General features: G+C 39.4%; 1 protein-coding gene across 3 annotated transcripts; it reads right to left on the bottom strand.

The window, feature by feature from the left end:
* Nucleotides 1–645: 645 nt before the first annotated feature.
* Nucleotides 646–23,947, bottom strand: LOC113116148 (probable nuclear hormone receptor HR38). Of its 3 annotated transcripts, none has more exons than XM_026284087.1 (9): nt 23,550–23,946; nt 20,660–20,812; nt 19,678–19,759; nt 16,055–16,896; nt 10,650–10,779; nt 9,675–9,838; nt 9,290–9,486; nt 5,189–5,367; nt 646–2,472 (listed from the first exon to the last, which is right to left on the bottom strand). In XM_026284087.1, exons 3-9 carry the CDS (start codon nt 19,739–19,741, stop codon nt 2,201–2,203), a joined length of 1,848 nt encoding a protein of 615 aa, XP_026139872.1. In that variant the 5' UTR covers nt 19,742–19,759; nt 20,660–20,812; nt 23,550–23,946; the 3' UTR covers nt 646–2,200. The 3 variants fall into 3 exon arrangements, with proteins under 3 accessions (XP_026139872.1, XP_026139874.1, XP_026139873.1); XM_026284089.1 differs by lacking the exon at nt 23,550–23,946 and adding an exon at nt 21,648–21,669; XM_026284088.1 differs by lacking the exon at nt 19,678–19,759 and having other exon boundaries at nt 23,550–23,947.
* Between the last annotated feature and the right edge of the window lie 369 nt (nt 23,948–24,316).

Genomic DNA, 24,316 nt, shown 5'->3' with positions numbered 1-24,316 from the left:
GCGTTTGAAAAAAGGGGACATGGGTTATGTCCTCATAAGTCACCCTCTCCTTGTAATACCTGTGTTATACCCATTTCATTATACAGAGTAATATTAACACAGACACACACACACACACATGGAGAGTCCCCGTGAACCACATTTAAGTATGTGTGTGTCTAGGTACGTTCACGTATGCCCATGCATGGTGAGCTTTGCTTTCGACAATCACAGACAAATTAGAAGAGTGATGGAGGAAGACAGAGAAAGAGCAGCTGTGTCAGTGTGCATGTGTGCGAGTGTGCATCTGCACCGAAATGTCACAGCGTGGATCGATAGGGCTTAACTAGGACCACAGAATTGATGTGGTAAGAATCCCCCCAAAATGATATGAATCTGTCCCTCAGCTCAATCCCATACCCGAAGCTCATTGCAGTGAGGACCCTGGCCAGAATGCCCCCCCCCCCACACACACACACACATTCACATATAAGGGTACATGATGGTATTATGCTTTAAAGACACCTGGCACGTCGACACTTTTTGAACTTCACAAAGGGGGAGTCCCTCGGCCTCATCCTGAGTTGCGACAACAAACACAGGTTTCAAGAGAAAAACATTTCTGATACTTTTACACAGAGGTGAACAGAAAAACGACACTTCCACTCAAATAATCAGGTTTTTTTTATGATTTCAAAGTGCTGAACAGAGCCTCCAGTGAACCAAAGAGAAAAAAAAAACTAAACAAACCAAAAGAGACATTGAAAAACATGTTTTTTTTTCTTTTTTCATGTTTCTTCTCCAAAAAACAATGCACAACTTGTACCACAAGATTTGAAAAAGCTATCAGATAAAAACACTTCAAAATATTAGTTTTGTATTGTGTGTATATATATATATATATATTTATATAATTTGTACTTTCTCATCTGTTCAAACTGCTGCCGTATGATAAAGTAAGCGAGAACGCCCAGTCAGTAAGTGTGTTCAAGCCCTTGTGGAGCCGGCAGTCTTTGCAAAATAAATACAAGCAGAGGCGAGAAGGAGAAAACCATGCATATAATCCGTTTTTACTTTTTGTACATATAAAAGACATCTTTTGCAACAATGTCCTCCATATTAATAAATGGCATAGACAGTATAAACATACAAAAATGAGCATGAACGCGGAATGTTTCATTCCTTCCATCCTCTCTCTGCACCTGCGTCTCACCTGCCTTCTCTTAACCTCCTGTTTTCTTAAGTGCTCAAAGCCCAATTCTACTCTTTTTAGTCTGTTACCCTACCACTAAAATCCCTTGTTTTTAATTAATAATAATAATAATAATAATAAAAACTACAGTAATTTCAAGTCTGTAGAACTTCGTCATTAAAAGTTAGTGCGCAGACTGGGCTAAATCAGATCAATTTAAACCGTTGCCTTAAAAGGCAAGTCTTAGTATTAAAATAATTTAGAGTTTGAAATAGGACTGGAACAAACACACACACTCTCTCTCGTTCTCGACTCTCTATCTTCGTTTACAATAGCACTTAGTAAATTGCACTTGTTTGCAGGTTTCTGGGGTGTGATCAACTGTGATTCTGGACATTATTAATGCACTCTGTCGTTCTGTCTGTGTGGCGAAAGCCTCCCTCAGAGACACTCCTACGTGTTTTCACACACACATCCACTTCGTTTCTGCCAACGACTGCCATAATCTGGCATCTGAAGCTGGCGTTTTGGATCCATGAAATTTGTGTGAAAGGACAGTTTGCGTGCACTTTGTGTGTTTGTGAGTGTATGTTTGTGATGAACACAACTGCTGTCACTGAGGTGGATTGTGGTGGAACTTTTGGACCGCCTACAGAGGAGCCGTTAAGTGTGCGTACTCACACACACGCACACACATACACACATTCTCGCACGGTTATACTTCTCCTGACTTGGCGCGCTGAGCTATAGGCATGGCGCTCGTTCCCAGGGGGCGTTACGTCAGATTCGCTCAAACCCCGCCTCGTATCTACACTATCAGGCGCAGAGCAGAGATTAAAAGCGCTTATATGATTGGTTTCTCCTCAGACATGTTTGTTTCCTGTGAGGATTTGGGGACTCATGGGAAATCGAGTTCAGTGTCACTGTAAGCTACTGGCTCTGTCCATCCCAGGGTGAGTTTACAGCCGCTGTGGGCGTGTCTGAGTGTGCTCGTGGGCGTGTCAGTGGTGTGCAAAAGGGGCGTGGTCATCAATAGGGCAAGGTGTCCAGAAACCTATCGATGAGCGGTGGGGGTGGGACCAGGTCCTCAAGCTTCAGGTAGAAGATTCTCTGTAAGCCTTGCGTACGCTGAGTTCGCAGCTCTGCCCTCAAGCCCAGCACAGCCCCCACTGGGGATGGGGCCTTGCCAGTTGAAGCCACGCCTCCTGCGCTGACTGAGCTCAGGTGATCTCGCAGGCAGCAGATTAGTTTGGATTGCAGTTCCTCCACTTTTTTAGGCTCCTTTAGACCGGGACATTGTTCTAAAAAGAGAGGAAAGAGTCTGAGTGCTTTTGTTAAAGCTAAATATTGGTTAAAATGTCACTACAACTGTACATCTCGCACCACTGAAACATACCCATACACACATCACTTTAACAGTAGCAATATCTGCAGTTGGGTTTGGGAAACAAGAATCACTTTTTATTTACGACCAGTTCCATTTAAAAAAAAGAAGAAGAAAAAAGAAAGAATCCAAATCGTTACATTTTAATGATTTACTAAACAGGGCAAATTATTGTAAAAGCGCCAATGGGAGGGGAAAATTCTGATGGTGAATTACTGACAAAGTGCACATTAAAGAACACAGACAGAAGATCTCATTTCCATAACGACCAACGCAATCTACCAAGAGCAGTGGAAAATACCGCCTGCTTTAAGACATGCTTTTTTGGGGCTTTAATAATGCCACAAATACCAGCTGATTTTTGTAAATTTCTTAGTGTGATTCATTTAAATACTCTCCTGCCATAATTTAACTAAAAGGGAAACTCCTACAAATGCAAATTCAATAAGGTGAGTCACAAATATAATTGTCTCCATGTGTTTTTAGCACTAATTTCCCACTGTATGTCCTGACAATAGTTTTTTAACACCAAATGAGGGTTTGCGCTGACACAAGGTGATAGTAAATCTGGCCCATAGAGTGCCCCAAATATTAATTATATATGATAATATTAAATAAATATGAATATAATATATACTACATTATATAATTATGTTTAATAATAATAATAGATATTACTGAATACTTTTTTCCTGATGATTCTCATCCTCAGTCAGCAGTCTAGTGTGTCTTTGTATTACACTTCAAACCACTCTATGTGTGTGTAAGTGCCCACAGTATGGTAGAACAGCCATGGATGTGGAAGTGCAAAGGGATGCTGGCTTGCTTTGGATATATCTGTGTGTGTGTTCCAAATCTATGTGTCTAGAGCAGCTCCATTGTCACTGCATTCAGGCTACGTCCTCTCTCACTCTCTCTGTTTTTTTTCCCCCTTGGTCTCTCTGTGTCTCTCCCTCTCTCCTGGGGGATGATCGATGGCGCTCTTTCACCGCAGACACTTTTAGAGGGTCGATAGACTGAGTGGAGGAGTGGAGAGAGAGAGAGAGAGAGAGAGAGAGAGAGCTAGAAAGAAAAGAGAGGTAGGGACCCGAGCTCTACTGAGTAGCACTCAATTCCTCTACAGAGTTAAGTGCTGCTCCATGGGGGCTACCAAACACACACACAAATGCACACACATCTACACACAACACTGTAGATTGTGGCTGAAAAAAAGAGAGGTAAAGATTGGGTGACTGAGTAAATTGATTGACAGCTGTATCTCTCTGTTTTCATTGATGCTCTCTTTAAAGTTAGCATGAGATTAAAACCTATTCTGTTCCTGTCTTGATCTTTTAAATATTTTTACCCTGTATCAGCATGTTTCTATTCACAATGGAAAATTTGAAAATCACAAAAAAAAAAAAAAAAAAAAAATATATATATATATATATATATATATATATATATATATATATATAAATAATAATAATATATTAATAAAAATAATAAATAATTTTTTTTTGCAAATAAAGCAACATAAAAAAAGATTATTCTTCTCTGTTCAAATTATTCACATGGCTTGTTGAATTAAATTTATGCAAAAATCTGAATATTGAAACAGCTTTTATCCAATGTGAATTTTTTTTCTATAAGTGTAAGTTCCATGACTTGTTGAATTTGATTTACACAAAAATATCTGAATATGGTCAGCACTGATAGACTCATGAACAAACAGCGCCGTTGCACTACGGGTGTCCCGAGTTCGAATCCCAACTTGAGAACCCTTTCTGATCCCGCCCCCCTCTTTCTCTTTCACTTCGCTTCCTGTCAGCTCTGATCTGTCTTATCATAATAAAGGCAAAGAATGGCAAAATAAATAAATAAATAATAATAATAAAAAAAATCAGAATTTTTGCAAATAAAGCAGTTTCCATCCATGCTGTATTTTCTTCTACATGTGAATGTTTCAGTCTCATGACATTTGAGGACTTTATTTTAAATTCATCTATAAATGTATTCAATAATTATTAAACTTATAGCTGGCGTAAAATATTTTTAATACACATTTTTTTACATTTGATCAGCATCTCTATGCTTCCACCCAGCATTACTTTAGGCAATATTCCAAAATACTTTGATATAAACCCAGCTGTCTTTATTCTTCTAATGCTTGCCAGAATGTGCCCGTGTTTCTGTGTGTGTGGCGCAAAGTGTGTTTGTCTGTATATAGGTCGACCTGCTGTTTAGCCTCTGTGTTAATAATGCATGGTAAGACTCGAGCACCTGCTGACCCAAAGACACACACACTGTCCTACTTTGTCAACCAATAATCAACTATCTCCACCTGCACTCAAAGAGGAGATGCACACAAACCTCACACCCTCTCTGTGTCTCTGCTGTGTGTGTGTGTGTGTGTGTGTGTGTGTGTGTGTGTGTGTGTGTGTGTGTGTGTGATTAATGGGGATTATTTCTGCTGTCCAGGTAAACCTAATCTCTGTCAGCACCTGCCCCACACCTGTGATCACTGTGACGACTGCTAGCAGTGGGACAAAAGGGGTGTACATACACAAATACAAGAACAACAACAAGAAAAGACAAGTGTGTGAAATGCATAGAAAGGGATTTGAGAGCATTTTTCACAGGTTGCATGTTACCTGTGAGCAGCACTAGGGCACACAAGCAGGAGAACGCAGGCATGTCGAGGTTGAGACTCTGCAGGTGAGAGCTGAAGTCTCGGATGGAGTCCAGCCACTCGCCGAAGCCGCGCAGGCACTGCTGCCGGTGGAGGACCAGGCCTGTGCAAAACACGAACTTCTCATCCGTCAGCAAAGACCTGAGAAAAAGAGAGGGAGAAGAGGTCTAGATGAAGAACTGTTGTTATTTATACTGCTTCAAGGTGCCGTTTGAAGCCACGGGTTCAGTCGCAGCCTTTCATCTTTTAATTAATCGTCGTTCTTCTCGTTCCCTTCAGAACAGGTACCCGTTTCAATTTAGCAAGCCTCTAATTCTGTACGCAGCCACACATGCTATCAGAAAGCACATACAGTCGCTGCTGTGACACACACACACACACACGCTGATTATCACCTCTCTCTGATTCATGTGATGACAATCTGCCCTTGGATTGGCTGCCGAATCTGTGTTTAAGGCATACTGCACGGAAACAATTACCATAGAGACAAATGAAAGCCAGTACAGGGAAGAGCACATCAAAGATAGGAATGGACCTAATTATGCCAAGCTTTCCCAATTAAAGCTTTTAAAACATTCCTGAGATTATACTCTTTCTTTCTCGCTCTCTCTCTCTTGCTCTCTCTCTCTCAGCTCTGTCCTTTAAGGGTTGGAGGGTTCTCGATCAAAACTGTGTAAAGTTGTATCTTCATGCATTCTCACGACAGTCGTTTGTGTGTAATTGCAGCGAAACACCCAAACACTCGCTCTTCACTCATCCATCTTCTCAAACCACTCCTCTTCTCTCTCTTTTGGTGTGTCTGCAGCCCTTCGTTCTCAACGCTGCAATTTAGGAAGAAAAACTTCCTCTCGTTTTTCCCGTAGAGTGCTGGCTTCTGCTGTGTGAACTGTTCTTCATTAGTCTGCCGTGAATACACACACTCGTATAGACGAGGAGGAATGGAAAGGAGATGAAGGGAAAAAACGGCATGGAGGAATATTCGAGAGTCATCTTCTGAGCTGTTTTTGAAGCCCAGAGGGGTAAATAATCAAAAAGTGAGCTTCATTAATGCGGTCTAACGGTTTTACGCCACTACATAAGAATGCATATATACTGAATCCACAAACACGGTGCTGGTGATGTTATATTGGAAAGTGAGCATCCTTTTGTCCTGTTCATTCCATGAGAGCACTTGAAGTGAACACTCTGAAGGGCACAGGGCTTTTGTACGTGGGCGTATGGAACACCCTACATGAAGACGTTTACACGATTGTTATTTTATGCTAAGATCATGTTTATGCAAACAACTAATAGAGGAAAAGTTCACGCTAAATGTATTTTTAACTAATTTATTCATTGTTTGTTTATGTATATTTATCGATAGGAATATACGTTTTTGACCATTTGAGGATGAGTAAATGCTAGAAATATATATATAAAACTGTTTTCAACATTAATAAAAATTTTTGAAGGATCGTGTGACACTGAAGAATGGAGTAATGGCTTCTGACGATTCAGCTTTGCCATCAAAGATATAAATTAAATTTTTAAATATATAATAAAATGGAAAAATTTAATTGTAACAATATTTCACAATACTCTACTGTATTTTAGAATTTTATTTTAAATGCAGCCTTGGTGAGCATAAGACTGAAACATGTAGCTCTAGTGAACATGAGAGAAGTGAGGGTTTGATTTCATGTTTTAAAATGCATCATGAGGACGCACCAACCAGCATCACATGATCATAAATGGTGAAATTACATCTTTGCATATATCGTTCACTAACAGCCATGTGGAAGGGCCCTTCATGACGGGTTCAAAAATGCTGTTTCCAATCAGTCCATTATCTACCGCTGCCATAGAGAAGCAGGGAAAACAGGAAAAGAGTGAACACAGAACGAGTGAAAGCTCCTCATTATTACAGAGCAAAATTAACAACAGCACCCTTGAGGAGGGAAACGCACACATTCCTTTTAAATTTGCGTCAGAGTGAGTCGGTCTCTTTGCGTCCATTCATTCATTAACCTCAGTGCGGCCCCATGGGGTAGGAATATGTGCATGTGTGAGCCACATCAGATACCATTCTCTGGTGTGTTTGGGTGGTGTAGAGTCTATTTTCAAAACATGTGAGAACTGTGAATGTTTGTGAGCGGAAAATGTGCAAGTTTGCCCGTATTGTGAAGTCTCCACACATTCTGAGCGCGCATCTTGTGAGTTTTCGAGTGTCCGTGACGTAAGCCCGGATGAATCCCCCACTTAAATGAGTCAGAACCCAAGTCTGCAGCTCCCTACTGAGGCTGTGACGCCACCACCCACTGCCCTCCCTCCCCGCACCTGCTCCTACACCATCAGAGAGGGAGAGAGAAACACAGAAGGAGCACCAGAGCTAGTTAAACAGGGAGCAGCTGAGCTGAGACAAAAATCACTTCCTGTTAAAGCAACATCTGAATGTCACTGAGTCACTGAGACACATCCACACACGCACACTTCTACTTAAAGTCAAGAAACAAAAGGTTACTTCTAGTCTGGATGCAAACTGTTCCGGCCTTCATGAGTAAAACAGAAATGCAACATGGTATGGTGAATGTAATATAAGTGATCATCAAAATTGTTCATGAGATGTTTCTGCCACACATAAAGTCTTGGGAGAGGGAGGTGGTAAGGCCGGGCTGTTAACCAATAAACTTAAATAAGTGAATTCCACAGGATCTTCCACACAGTGTCCATAGTAACCTTACAGTGCTGAGTAGAGAGCAAGAACACACACTTATGCTCACACACACACACACTCGTTGCATAGGAATTCACAATGTAACTAGCAGCGGCTGCAGCATATTACACAAAATAAATCATGACTCTGCTTGTGAATGACTTTTTCCACAGTCATAATGATACTTTACACCTCATACTAATTTTTAAACCAGAACGAAAATCCTAAGAGATGTATGAGACATCACTAATAGCAAGTAATAGAAAAATCTGACAGTTGCTATGAGATATTAAAAGTGTAAAGTCAGAGTGTAATTGCTATAACTAGCGTTTCCTCCCACAGCTGTAGCCATTCAGATGAGAGATGAAAACATTTAATTAGGATATTATTACAGACTCTGTTCCTTGTATTGTGTTTCATACAGGGACTTTGATATATTAATGATATATTGATGTAAATATTTTATTAAATAACATTGTGATGTACATTTTGATGCACTGTTTGGTACTTTAGTAGCAAGAAAAGATTAGAGCTGAGTTGGATTTATTCCTGTGAATCACTTCAAACTGTTTGTTTCAACAAATTGATTCATAACCCTGATTCAGTGATTCACTTGTATCATCAGAAATGTTCAATGAAGTCTCCATGTGGCAGTTTTACATATTAAAATGTTTAAATATTAAATGTCTAATAAAATTTCTAATAAAATTAGAATGACACTGAATATCATTCTTTCTTGTGTTCATTTAGCAAAAAATTGTGAAGACATTTTTGACTAGATTTCTGTTGCATTTTACATCTTACATTTAACTTTTTAAAATCTTGGTTCTTGGCTACAGTGATTGCTCTTTTGATAAAAAAATATATATTTTGGGAAAATACATTTAATAATAAATAAAATAAATATCGGGAACAATTATATCGCTGTTCTTCATAGATTATATAATACATTATACATTGTGAATCTACTTGGCTAAAGTACCTGGCTGAAAAAATTGCCTTTTAAGCAATTTTATGTAAATGCATAAATATTGAGATATACTGTATACAGCATATAATTAAAAACCTACGAATGTAAGATTTTTAATTGATTTTATTTTGCTATAATGCCCAATACTATTCCTCGGGACCCACATTTTGCATGTCTCCCTTATCTAAAACACTAATATGAGTTCATGGAGCTTTTTCCTAATGAGCCGATGATCTGAATTAGGTGTGTAAAATAGGGAGACATGCAAAAATGAAGAACACTGGGTCCCCAGCAACAAGTTTGGAAACCACTGTTTTAGTGTATGCTTAAGATGGTGTACATTTCAATGTTTTCAGTGCCCTAAAGTCTGCGATGTGAGATCTGTGTGTGCCTGTATGTACCTGTTGGCGAGGCGAAGCACGAAAAGCTCAAGGAAGGCAGAGTCAATGAGCAGGTTCTGGTCATCATGGTGAAGCTCAGAGAATCCAGGCAGCCGTTCCGCCCAGCAGTGTGTCACCTCCATGGAGCCAGTTAGCACTCTGTAAAACATCTGGATCTGCTGAGACTCAGATAGACCCACTGGCTCCACAGCACTGAACTACAGGAACAGAAAGAGGAGTATGCCACACAAATCAATAAAATTAAATAAATGTGAATGGTTATATTGTTGTTTTGAAGTTAAACTATGTTTTCTGTTTTGTAATTTAATAACTTATGTATCAAATGGTCAAATAAAGATTTCTGCTAGTTTGACAAAATTCATAAAGGATCTCTCCTCTTAGATACCTGACTGTAGTCTAGTTCTCGTGGTGTGGACTGGGAATAGGCCCTCACTACTGCATTCAGCAGGCTGAGGGGAGGTGATGGGGGTGAGGGCTCTGGCTGCATGGGACTCTTTGGTTTAGACGGCAAGCGACCTCTCCTCCCCTTCAGGTTATCTGTGCGCACCACTGTGTCAAACACAAAAACAAACATATTTTAGTCAAAACACATCTAAATATTATTATAGACTAATATTATTCAGACCATATTCCACACATGCAAAATAGTGACATTGTATTTGAACACCTGATGTGTTGACAAATTATATTTCATATTAATTATACTAATCCTTAGGAATTCAAAAGCATTTTGCATGTTTGTTTAGTAATTTTAAATAAAAGTTTCAGAAGTTTCTATGCCACTCAATACCGCTGGACTGGCCAGTAGGGGGCAGCTCAAATCTGAATGACTGCAGGTCTCAGAAGGAATGGGTGAGTGAAGGTGAGACATAATAAGAAGAATGTATATCGGTCCCAATCTCCGGCCAAGATGGATAAGATGATCAGAAGTGTGATCTTTTTAAATCACATGGTATTCATGCTTAAATTCTACAAGAATTAAATGTCCCCATGAGCACATGTGCCTGTGACTGTACTGTGTGTTGTGTTATTACCGGTTCTGAAGCTGCTGATAGGCTGTGATTACAGAGACGAAGTGCTGCCAGTAAACACCTTTATTATAGTTTAATTCATGCATTCACTCTAACCAACCAAAACCAGCTACGCGCCAAATCTGAATTAATCCACGGCGCTTCTTGAGCGTAGTGTGTGCATCTGCGGGTTTTAAGTCATTAAGATGAAGAGTGTCTATCTCCTTTGCATCATTCCCTAACCAGAGGTCCAGCCGAGGTCATATGCACCAGGGCCTATTGTGTGATAATTGGTTTGAGTGGCTTGGCCAGACATATTATAGGTGTGTGTGTATGTGTGTGTTAGATACCTTCTTTCACCATGCCTACACTGAGACACTTCTGGAAGCGGCAGTACTGGCAGCGGTTTCTTCTCCTTTTGTCCACAGGGCAGTTTTTACTGGCCAAACACACGTACTTCGCATTCTTCTGCACCGTCCTCTGCAGCCACCGACAATCAACAGAGAAAAGGGAAAGAGAAGAAAAACAATAAGCTAACAGGTCTAAACATTTTATTTATTTAATTTGATCCCATCTTTGGCTAAGAATTAAAAAGGGAGCTTGCAGGTCAGATTTTAATTACAATGTGAAAAAGCTCCGGCTCCATCAGGATAATTAGATAAAATTAATTTCCCAACATGCCTTGCCTGCAGGAGGGACAATTTTATTAGCGCAAGCTACTGACAATGAAGATCAGTGCAAAGCGTGCTGAGGCCTCTCCCGCAAGACATCCCGCGCCGCGTGATAAAATTGTTTGTGAAACTCGCGGGTCAGCTCACGGCACCTCAGGGTTTTGGTGCCTCCTCAATACCCCCCCACCCTTCTCCTCGGCTGGATATGCGCGATTATTACTGACCTTATTAAAAATGAAATAAAACGATCTGCGAGTACTCGCAACATTAAAAATGTAGAAAAGAGGGAAAAGACAATGCTAAGTTTCAGACATGAAGTGCACGTGCTAACGGTAAGTCAAAATATTAACCACTTGCCTGAGACCGGTAAGTTCTGTGATTAAGGTATTATCCAAAACAACCATAAACAATGCTTTAACAAGCTACAACTGCGGTCAGTTTAATAGCAACTAAAACCTACATCAACAGTGTTGGTTTAATTGTGCAATTATTTAATTAGGAAAGCTGCCAGTTGTTAAAATGAATAAAAAATCAAATAAAACAATCATAGTTGTGATAGTGATAGCATGATAATAATTGGTATGGCTTTATCATTATCTTTCATACATATTTTTTAAGTTTGTTGCTGCCTTTGTATGTCAAGTGGCTAACCGCTAATGAATAATGTTATTCTAAATGTTAAACTAAAAAAACTGTTGGTTTGTATTAAAACACTTTCAATAAAACTATAAAGAAAAAAAAAATCATAATACACACACAGCTGTTTCCAACAGGTGAAAATAAAAATCAGCCAAACCACCTGCGTTTTCCATGAATCTGGAATTTTACCATCAAGTGAAGTGAAAACACCCACCCACACACATGCTATCCATATGATTTGCACGGTTTCTCATATTTCACTTAAATTGAACATAAAACTACCACAGCAGCCACGGTAGAGTGGACTAATCTCCCAGTGGGCGCACAAATGCACTTGTTAGCTAGGGGAGTCTACTCCGTTACAGCTACATCCACACTGATTCAGTATGACTTGATTAAAATACAACCTGTAGAGCGCATCATCTTGAAAGCACCCTGGGCTTAGTTGGAAAAAAACACACCCACCTCGCCATTTCCCCCTGCACCAAATGCACAAGTTATCTGAGTGCAACCGTTCTATAGGCTACTTTATAGCCGGTTCAGACTGTGACAGATTCTGTCTGTTGGCCACAGTCTTTGTACAGTCCACAAAACAGAGGTTTTATTGCTGTAGGAGACATCTCGTGATGTTTATAAAATAAGATATACAGCTTTACATATGATGGCCATTAAGTGACTGAAACAGTTTCTGTCTATGTGTATGTATGTGCATGTATATTTGTATTTATTCATGCTCTAAACGATGTCACAGTACAAAACTGTCACGGTAACAACACAACAGTTTCCTGACTTTTCTTAAAACTAAAAAGGACAAAGTTTATTTTGTAACTTTTATGAGTATGCCTATCAATTTCTGTCCACAAACAAATGGCAAATAGCCTGAAAATCAAACACTACTTTCTTAAAAATAAAGGTTTCATGTGGATGTTTACAGCAATGCCATAGAAGAGCCATTTAAGGTGAAGAACATTTTAATAATCAGAAGAACCCTTTTACACTATAAATAATCTTCTATTCATTTAAAAGGTTCCATGGATGTTAAAGGGTTTTCATTGATGCCAGTAAAGAAACTTTATTTTTAAGAGTGTATGACAAAAACTAAAACCTACTATTATTGTCTAACATACAAACATACTAAATTCTCTCATGCAAGCACACAAACATCCAAATGCACACACACAGAGTTGCGGTTCAGTGCACAGTAGGGTCCGTAGGGTCGGTAAAAACAAGCAGTTGTGGATTCATGACATGTAACATGTGCTAATGGCCCTGTCACACATTAAAACCCCTTAGGGAACCTATATCCCCCTCTCCTCGTCCTCTCCTCCCCTAATCAGAGACGATCAGACTATCTTCTCTTGCCCTGTCCTCTGGGTGTGTAATTAGACGTGTGTGTATGGCTGTTCAATAGAAGAGGTGGAACTGGGTCACCATTAATTGGTTAAGTGTGTGTGTGTCTGTGTGTATTGCGCACTTAGGATGTATTATAAGACAACTATGTCTGTTAATGAAGCACATTTTAGTGTGTTTATTATTCAACACTCTGTAAATGCCATAATGCGGGCACAAAAGCAAATTTATCTTTGTTGCAACTGATTTAATCAAAGTAAGCTAAAAGAAAGTGCTGGAGAGGAGTTTGAATTCAGTTAGGAGCTGTTAAACTATTATTCCAGTGGAGTGGGTCGAATGTGGAGGTTTTGTGAATGAGCGAGCCTGTCTTGACCCTCCATTAGGTAAATATTCTGAATAAATATTCTCACTCTGAGCATGTTATGAGTCACAGAGCAAATTATAAACCAAATAAATGGTGTGAAAATAAGCGGTATGAGCGAATGAGCAAGACAGAGAGAATAGATTTTGTGTGCTGAAATTGGCCAGTAATTTACTATTTTTCATTGTGAAACAGTACAACGCTTTGTATTCAGATGTAAAACAGAACCATAAGTGAAATGATTTAGTGCCTGTTAATGAACAGAAAACCAAAGCCGGAGGGAGAATTTTTGGTGGATATATGCATGCACACTCCATTAAAAATGTATTTTAAAAACAAATGCACTAAGAATCAATGTGCATAAATATTACAATAAAACCTATTCTATAAAAACATTTATTAGAAATTTTAGAGTGTCAGCCGTCTGACAAAGGATATACACTGCCACACAATACACCAGCTTGCATTAAAATTCACCTGCTAATATTTATATTGTGAGTTAATGAGTTGCCCGAGATAATTAAATGGTGAGTGTGTTTTGTGAGTTGGGGTGAGTACGAGTGTGTGTCTGCATAAAAATAAGTATGCTGATCGTCTAAGACTTGCCAGTGTGCATATGTCATTGTTTGTGGATGTCATTTGTGTGTGTGCATGTGTGCCAGCGTTGCAGTAATGGCTACAAAGCCTCAGGCTTACCAACCCCTGCTTTTATTAATTACTAAATAAAAACTAATTGTGAAACTAATTGAAAAGAGGCATAATTTATTTCTGCACTAGACCACAGGCCATTTCCAATTATTTCAGCTCTGCCACTCTTCCCTTTCATTGTCAGTCTTTCAGCACAGTCTCTGTATATTTGAAGTCTTCTTGCTGTCTCTGTAATATTAACCAGAGTACATGTATGCATTCCAAGATGTAAAATAAATGCCATATATATGTTAAATTCATTGTAAGTGTTAAATTACATCTTTATATGCTACAGACTATCCTCAGTCTGTGTGTGTGTTTGTGTGTGTGCGCTCGTTTCTGGCCACAGCTCCAAGCTGCTGTATTTTAAGTGCGCGCCGCTGTCACACCTCTCACTGGTCACCGAGGGAAACGACCCTCACAGACGCCGTGGCAACCGCCGCTCAGACGGTTTGTGAGAGCTCTCAAAGACGCACACACACATTCCCACTCAGTACACACAAGCCAATACTTTCATGAAAAGGCTGAGCAAACCTGTCATGGTTGCACCTCTGAAACTGAAACTAAACATTCTTTCAGTTTTTGAGCACAAATAATTTTCTGTACAGCCTCAAATGGTTATACTGACTGTATCCCAACCCCCTCTTCAACAGAACAACTAAAACACACACAGCTCACTGAAGAATTGCTATTCACACGGTGGGCTTTAACCTTGGTTCAAACGCCCGTGGAGTGCGTTACAATGGTTGGTTAACCCTGAGCCTCACACTCAGAGAATGAGGTGCGATCGGTGTAGAGCAGCATGAGGCTCTTCAGCCAAGAGCTCCTTTCAATCCAAGAACAAAACTAATGACCACTAATGAATACACAATTAACAAACACTACCCTGGCCACACTGCTACATAAGAGACAAAAAAAAAAAAAAAACACTGAACGACACACTGTACAATAAAGCGCAATATACAATAAAGCACAAATACAATCCTCTTACACTCCATTTAATGACAGACACACTCAGATACACAAAAAGACATGCTATTCAGATTAAGCACACACTGAAGAACACATATCAATCAACACAAACTGCAAACTCCCACGTCAGCTTCTATAATAGTACAATCATTTGCAGCAGTATGAATAAATGTAAAGCATTAAGGGAAATCCAAATGAGAGCCTACCTCCAGCAAGCACTTCCAGTCAGTTTTAATTAACCTCAGCTTGTTTAGCTCTATCAATAGTTCAGTATATTGTGCTGTGTTTTAAAGAGATAGTTCAACCAAAGAAGATATTGTGAAAGAAGATACTGGGAAACACTTTTTGTTCATACAGTGAAAGTCAATGAGTTCTAAAACAGGCCGACTGGGGACTTCAATAAATGTCTAAAGTTGTTGCAGGATGACTTAAAAGTATTTAAATCAATAAATTATTATGTATATATTAAAATAATCTATGTCTAATAAAAATCAGATGAAATATGGATGCAACCTAAACATCAGTTTCAAAAAAGAATCTTGATTAAACTAAAGTAATTTATCAATACTTTCAATTGCCGTTGATAAGATTGAAAACAAGCAGCTTTGTCATAATTACAGCAGAAATATAGCTAAAACAATTTCAGACTCACAATAAACAATAACTAAACGTTAGTGTATTGACTATCTTTTTTTTTCTTTTTTTATATCTTATTTTGTGATCCACAGTAGACATTCACCAGTTTGTGACAACGTGATGAGAATATTATTATAATTTATTTTATTTTTTTTGGCGAACTGCTTCTTTAATGGCCCAAGTACATGTGCGTCAGTTAGTGTGCAGTGGAATCTTATAGTTTAAGATATTAAGTAAAAATTCCTTGTGTAAGATCCTCTTATTTACATCAAACAGAACTTCTTGTATGATTATTTAAGTGAAAGGTGTGTGTCAGTAAGGGTTATTATGCATTTGCAATGGCACACTCATGTAAATAGAACTGGGGTGCGTCTGTATTCGATCTGATAGAGAGTTATTATAAGAAAGTGAAGGTGCTGCTGGGATGTTGAATTCTTACCTTAAAGAAGCCTTTGCAGCCCTCACATGTGCGCACACCATAGTGCTGACAGGCTGCATTGTCTCCACATACAGCACAGGTACCCTCTCCGGAGCTGGTCCGACTGGGTGGCGATGGCAGACTTTCTCCCAGAAGTTGGGGGCATGGGCCCATGCCCAAAGAGCGGAACGCTATGCCTCCCTGCTTACCCATGTTCAGGGGGTACATGTGGGAGTGTGTATGGGAGTGCACATGTGAGTGTGTGTGCGTGTCCAGGCTGGGTGGCACATGTGAAGACGAAGAGGATGAGGAAGGAGAGCGTTCGGGGCGCAGCGGAAGGCCGATGGCACTGTCGTAGCCGCTGGTGGATGGTGGGACCGTCTGCTCGTAGAAATGAGGGAAGCGAGGGCTCTTCAATGGGCCTTCAATCAGGCAGGGCTGGGGCACAGGGGGAAGACTGTGTTCATCCCACAAGAAAGAGCTGCTGGGTGGGCCAGTGTGATGCGGTGTGGGGGGCGTCGAAGGGGGCGACTGCTTAAAGTACATGGAGCTCCCAGCTATTGCATCGTCAGTTGGTGCCATGGGTGGGTAGGACTCCTCCTCCTTCTTGATGATAGGGCGTTGAGGAGGGAGTTGATACAGACAGGAGGGTTTCGGCTCAAAGCCGCCCTCCACGAACACATTAAAACTGGGTAGGGAAGTGGTGGCAGCCGCCGCCGAGATCTCCCCCCCACCAAGCTCACACTTTGAGTAGTCTGTCGCCATGAGGTCAGCACTGTAGTCACCATGGTAACCAAAGGACTGGGCGGAGTAGCTGGACCCATGAGGTGCAGGGCCGTACTGGGCCTGAACGCAGGGCATGTCTATAGAGATGGGGAGAAAAAAAACAAGAGAGACTTATCATATTGCCATTTGGCTGAATTTTGCCTTCAGGTGTACAGAGGATGTGATGTCAACCATGGCATTTCAGTACTTTTTTGTTAGTACCTAGTTAGTAGATAAACCATTCACCTGGAAACATGGGTTAGGCCGTGAGCTGGTGGGCACACATGCAAAAAAAATAATAAAAACATAAAAATTGCAGGCCTTGTTCCTGGTTTGGATTCTCAAATCTGAATTAAAGCAAATTCTGTCATAATTTAGGCCTACTCAAAGTTATTTTAGTGCATAGTTTGTTAACATACAATGAAAGTGAGTGAGGCTGACATCTCCACTGAAGAAAGAAATTCCAATAAGAGAGTAAATGATGACAGAATGATAATGATTTAACAGTTTTAGTTTTCTTTCTGGATTTGAATTCCATGCCACTCTTCTAAGCAAACACCATCCAACCAGTCTAGCACACATACCTACACTTGACTCACAAATCAATTCTTTGATTATCCATCATCAGTTCTTATTTACTAATTATAAATATGCATGTAAACATACACAGAGAAAAATGAGTTTAGTCACTTATATTCAAAACATAACACCTAAAAGTTTTATCCAAAACGTTTTTTCTTTTCATAAATGTTCATGATGGTTTTAATTTATTGTGCAACATGCACCTGTTGAAATAAATGTTTTTATCGTATTAAAAAAATAACACAAGGAACTCCCTTGTTATTCGTAGTAGTCTGTATCTTGAGCCAGCTCTACGCTCCAGGAAAACAATATTGCCAGCGCGCACTCCAAGAGTTATATAACCTACAACAGTGCGTCTTGACACAGCTGTTTAAGTGCATCTGTGCAGAGCTACCTGTGCCCGTGAGGAGATGTGTGTGCGTGTCCTTTGTTTGCTTATTATCCCTAGGTGGGGAAGTGTACACAGACCCGACGTCGGATTGACGCTGTGGTTTGGTGTGGTCGTAATCCTTGTGCCTCCAACACGTCATGTATGTTTAGTAAAATCAAGAGGCTTATCAATTACGAACGCCTCTTTAGATGTGATGACTCGGACGTGCTCGCGCGTTCCGTTTCTTACGCACATCGCTGGCTATGTATAAACACATATTGTGTTGTACCGTATCACGGATAACATTAAATTTAATGTCATTAGACATTTCTATCACAGCAGTGGATTCAAAGCATAATGCACATGAGCAGATAGCACAATTTATTTATTTATTTTTTTCACAATTCAACTTCCCTTTCTGAATTAAGTTTTTGGTTTATTTTATTTAAAACAACAATAAACATCCTTGTTGTCCAGCTTACTTTATTAACTTTAGTCATAAGTTCATACGTATATTTTCTCCATGTAGCCTAATTTAAAATTTGTATGAACCTGTAAATCAAACTGGGCATCAAGAGAAATTAGGCTAAACCTTTACAGTAAAATAAAATAAAAAATAATAAAAAAAATATATATATATATAGTACGCATTTCAGTGTACTAATTTCAAACAACTTTCAGGAGTGTAAAAGTAAAATGAATTTCTGTTACATATTTCAGCTGGGCTGTTCTCGCGCGACTCAATTAGTGTTTTTGCGCCCCTAGCGCATATAGCTAGACATAAACTATATTTAAGACGTTTTAATCAAGAATGATTTTTATGACATATTTTAAATGTGTAAATCTATAAACCTAAAATAAAACTGAGAAATATCGCCGGTAGTTACTTATGTTTTGTCCATGTAACGTTATACCGTTCACAACAGACAGTAATCGAGCAGCTGTTGCTATGGTCACCTCCTCAAGCACAAGCGTATACGTTGGGTGAACTCTGATTAACTTGTAATCTAATATTCTAACTTGTAGATACTGTTTGAAAGCATATTTGGTGAAGCCTATATAAAAACAATCTTTAGGCTAGTTTATTTGGCAAGTAACTTTATTTTGGACAATTTCTTGGCCTAAAATTCCTATAATTCGCACCTTGATGGAGGAGAGTTTTACGTCAAAGTGAGTGAGTGGGTGGCATAAGGTGCGACCCCTTCATCGTCATGGGTTCTGACGAAGGAATGAATGGTTTGAGGTCAAACTGTCCCGTGCTGGATGGAGCAAAAGTAAGTCAAACTTTCTCCGACATCTTACACCACACAAACACATATCTCCCTATTATGTGCGCTTGAGGCATAGGTTACTTTTTTTTCTTTTTTCCAGGCTTTTGGTTTTTTATAAACTAGATTATGTCATTCTAAATTTAAACTTGCAATATTTTTAAACGATTTATTTTTTTTAGCCAGCGATATAAACACAGATATGTTGATAAACTTGCTTTTGTGTAGTTTTTGAATCTGAAGGCACCACAAAATATGGCATTTATCCAATCAAAGTATTGGTGTCTTTTTGACACACTTGAAGCTCATTTTATGACAAGACAAATCCTTATAGAAAAAAGCAGGACTTGACTTTCTTTGTGACTTCGTATCTCTCGTGTGGTTTGTTTGTGCACGTGCAAACCCCAGTGCACGTCGTTTTTCTACCTCAGCTCCACATTTCACCATGACACGGATAATAAAAATGAAAACGCAGCCGACCTAACGTAAAAATTATTAAAAAGGTCTAGACCACATAAAGTCATACTGAAACGATGCTTTACAGCTCTAGTGTGCGTGTGTGCGCGTGCATGCGTGCGTGCACCAGACAGAGAGAGCCTCACACAAACACACACTCAGGCTTATAGAAAGCGCTTTAAAGGGATGAAACAGTTGCTAACCTCGAGGTGTGCATTTTAGATGGACAAAATGCAGCTGTTCCAATAACTGTGATCGCTTGTTCATTGTCAGAGTGCCATAGATCTAACAAACAAACAAAAAAATAAACGACATAAAAAAATAAATAGATGCACATGACACGCTAACCAGTATGAATTTGCTCTTGAAACTAACAAGCATCAGTGGAACACAGGAGGCACAAACATTTGCGCAAACTTTCACTTTCCAAACACTAATAAGACAACAAAGACAATGTATTCTAACAGCAGCACACGAGGTTGCCCTGACCATGAAAAAGAAAGTAGCCTGTTATGATTTGGTAGGATGCAAATATAAAATGAAAGAGCTATAATATAGATTGCGCTCGTTCCAATTGGAACACAAATACATGCTTTTTCTGCCATATAAATGCCAAACCACCATCTGCGAGACTCATGTTTTAAACAGAATTAAATGCAATTTGCTGAGGAGTGTTGTACAGAGAATCGACAATGCCTGTTAAAACTCCAGTTATTATTCCGGTTATTTGCTTTTATTCCCGGGACAATTACAAACTCAAACAAAACTCTCGGGTAAAAAAGAAACATTTTAGTTCAAACTAGGCTACACCTATCAAAACTTTAGCCACGAGTAAACTGTTGCTTTAATTATACAAACCAAAAACTGTGTTTTATTATCATTTGAACAGGTACAAAATTGACAACATGTCAATGATATTTCCTGAAATTTCCAAGTTTCCAAAGTCAGACAAATTAAAATTATATAGCTAGCTAACAGCAAAGGTCCACCGGCATATGGCAATCAAAAAAGCAACAAACATGTATTATCTTATTACCAATCGGTTTGCATTTACATTAGGTGTTCTTAAAACTACAAAATGATTATGACTTAATATAAAAGGTTTAAATATGCAATAATACACATAAAGCATGTGTCTAAAAGCTCTTCAGAGTCAAGAGACATTTTTTTAGAGACCTGTGGTACCTGATTGGCCTTTTGCTCGCTGAATCGTGGTCGGTTTCTCGGGTGGAAGCAGCACGCGTCTGGGGTTCGGGGCTGCTTCAGCACACGCGGCGGGTGAGGTATCCGGTAACCGGGACTCAGACCTGGGCTGCAGGCGCTCTTCCGAACCGGTGTCTGGAATCGGGAGCACAGAATGATTTAGTTCACAACGACATAAATTCACACACACACACACACACACAAAACAGGAAACTCGCAAAATAATATACGTAATCAGGATTTTCTGGTAGTGTAAATAATTCAGGTTAAACATATTTCAAGCTATTTTTGTAGGTAAACTAATAAACAAGAGGATTCAGGCTCCACTAAATAAAAAACTAGGATTTTTATATATAAAATCTAACCCTTTCAACATGTGCATGCAAATAGTGGATGCATAAGGTCAGACAAATTCGTTCACTTGTATTTTGTATTTCTTAAGTCAGAAAACAGCACTAAAAATAAGGACATGTTTAGAATAGCCCATGTTAGATGTTAAATAGCCTACTATTCACAAATAATGAAATATTTCTTGGACAAAAAAGTTTGTGATACTTTTTTCTTTTTTACAGGAATAATAAAATACGACTTTGACAACGATACAAACTGCAGCCTTTGGAAACAAACCAGCATTAATCAAAAAGGAAACCCCAAGCAGAAACAGCATAACATCTGACAAGATTGTCTATTATCACACCTGATGGAAAAGCAAATAACAAGTGAAGAAGTGCATTAAAGTCTACAGGTAATATTAATTCTTTAAGCACAAAAAATAACTCTCACGCATGTCTACAATTACAATGTATAACGGAATAATTCGTTTTCCCTTCTGTTCCTGTATTCAAGCATGGTGTTAGAACAGTTTTGGAAGTTTAGTAAAATATATTGCCTTACAGTTTTTTTTGGTTACGTGAGCTCATAAAAATGACAATCTCAGTGACGTTCGGACAATATTCATCTGGGCACTCACCGAAGTCCGACTATCCCCGTCTTCGGTCAAATAAACCCAAGCGCGCCACCGAGGAGTTTTTAATAGCGACTAGCGCCCCCTCCCTGACAGAGGCGCGCTCACACAAAGCCAACCCTCGACAACACTAGGTATTGAGCACTGTCTTTATCGACCCTCAAACTACCAGAAACAAATCCAGGACATTCATGGTCTGGATATATATAGACTACATACACGAATGTATGATTTAATTGGCAGCTTTAATGTGGACACCGAAACACAGGCCAGCAAAAAGATAATTTTGAGGTGCCACATAATTATGTTTCTTTTTCTTTCTTTTCTTTTCTTTTTTTTTTTGCTTCACACACTTGCTGTGACGAAGAGACAGCGTTCTATAAATTGTATTATGTTCAGCCGTTTGTCTTTTTGAGGTAATGTGTGGTTTTCCAGAGCGTGTTTCGGTGTGTACGCATGGAGCCGCCGGTCCGCTTGTGCCCCGGTAACCTAGAGAACCGCGAGAGAGCACTGAAGCACGCGCTCTGTAGAGGCGCTCCGTCCTGCGTTCAATAAGGGCGCGAGATAGAGCCTTTCCAGCAAACACACAAAGAAAGGGAGAGAGTGGAGATAAAGGGATGGAAAAATACAAGTACAGTAAATTAGCTTGGAGAACGGGATTTGACACCCGACGGGGACAGAGACCTGAGGGAAAGAGACAGCCTATGTACTCACTGACCCGATCTCGCGTGCACTGTAATGAAACTTATAACAGCTCACTTGGACGGTTGCCCTGATCAATAAACTGCCGTATCATACACCTATTAAAAGCGGTTCTGTCACCACTGTCACTATTGACACGGCTACTTACTTCCAAAGAATAGGCTGCTCTTTTACAAACCTTTACTTTGCCATTGACGCTCATAAAGGTGTGCAGGTCAATAATCAGCATGTGCTTTGATTCTTGCAAACTTCAAATTCACACCAAACCATAGCCACGTGAAAGCAAATACTTTTAAAGTTGCTTATAAGTGTATTGGTGTCACTTTATTATCAAGAATGTAAACACCATCCAGTTACTCACAGTATATGCTACACAATCACGTTGTATATAAACTCAGTACTGGTGTTCGTTTAGAAATTAAAGTTTTCTGAATGCAGGGAAACACTTGCTTCACTGACTCTATACATCCTAATGACATTTAGCTCCTCATAAGAACACTTGCCAGAACAAGAGTGAGAAAGTGGTAAATATGAAAATAAAATGTAATGTAAGTTAACTGTGACGACATCGTGACAATTTGTGTACATTTATATTAGATTACTGTGCAAATGTGTATTTTAAAGTGTATGCTCGCCTGCGGTCCTTCCGAGGCTTCAAGACAGAATGAATGAAGCCCTGAAACGTGGCAAAATCAATATTGATGTGATTATAGACGAAATAACTGAAAGTATTCTTAACGCAGATACTGCAACAGACGAATAAACAAACATTCGCACAATATTAATCACGCTTTTGAGAAACGCGGAGCGCGCGACACTCATTCCGTCTACGAGGAGCATCTCACGAGACTCTCTACCGGCGCCGCGCAAGCTCACACCGGGGTGAGAAAGAGGCATCCCATTTCCATGACAACATGACAGAATATTATACGTTTCGCAAATTAAATTCGGATTCAGTCCATCCATCTACAAAGACGTCGCACACAACACAGCTCAATTGTCTTTACGCGGTGGGGAACGAACATTCAACAGGTCCGGACCATAAGTTCTTTATAATATAATGAATGGAAATATATGAATGGAGAACGAAGAGAAACGACACAAATGAGACAAAGCATGTTGTCAGTATCTGTAGGCTACATTTCATTTTGCAAACTATAAGCTGTTTCTATAAAGCGTAGTTATTAAATTAAAATGTCCACTTACTTGATTTCTGTTGAGGTTCCGTCTTTACATATGTTTGTAAAGCCCTAATAATTCCTTGTGCATATCCAACAGAAAAGTGTGAAAACGGAAAAAAGTAGTTGAATGGTAGTTGGTTTCAAAGTCGTAAAAGTTGATGGTTTTTCATTAAAAAGATATTATTTTACTTATTTTCCTCTTAGCTAAGAAGAAAAAAGTACTCCGTGGTTCTGTCAGCTCCACTATAAGAGTGTCGGCGTTAGTAACGGAGAGGATGCGCTGAGTCTAAGTTGCAATGTGCCTTTGTTTATGTGGCGCGCTGAACGAGAGAAAGTCTAATAGCACATTTATCTATCCCTGCTTTCTACATAGCAAGCCTGGAATGCGTGACGTCAATGTGACGCCATGGGAGAGGTGACGTCGAGCACTGTAGCTCCCCGGCCTCGCTGGTACAGTATACACATAAGCCGTGCAGTCCATGCCAGGAGAGCGAGAGAGAGAGAGAGAGAGAGCTGGGAGCACGGTTGATCTTCGGTTTCTTTGCCAGAAATTGTGTGAAATCCCGCGGTAGGCCAAGTGTTATGTCTTCGACTACTTGCTGGAGGAAAATTTGGCTATAAATGTTATTGGTGTTAGGATTATTCCAGGGCTAATGTAACTATTCTAAATAGTTTTATTTTATAAGTAGGTGCCAAATATAATGTAACTGATAAGTGCATAACACACATGAGTTTTTTCACTATATTATAAACCTATTTAGTGGTTATAAACGTTTATTAAAACGTTTAAGG

This window comes from Carassius auratus, chromosome 16, assembly GCF_003368295.1.
Source record: "Carassius auratus strain Wakin chromosome 16, ASM336829v1, whole genome shotgun sequence".
In the NCBI taxonomy this organism is placed as follows: domain Eukaryota; kingdom Metazoa; phylum Chordata; class Actinopteri; order Cypriniformes; family Cyprinidae; genus Carassius; species Carassius auratus.
The sequence above is the reverse complement of the archived record's forward strand: the minus strand, read 5'-3'. Positions and strand labels throughout refer to the sequence as shown.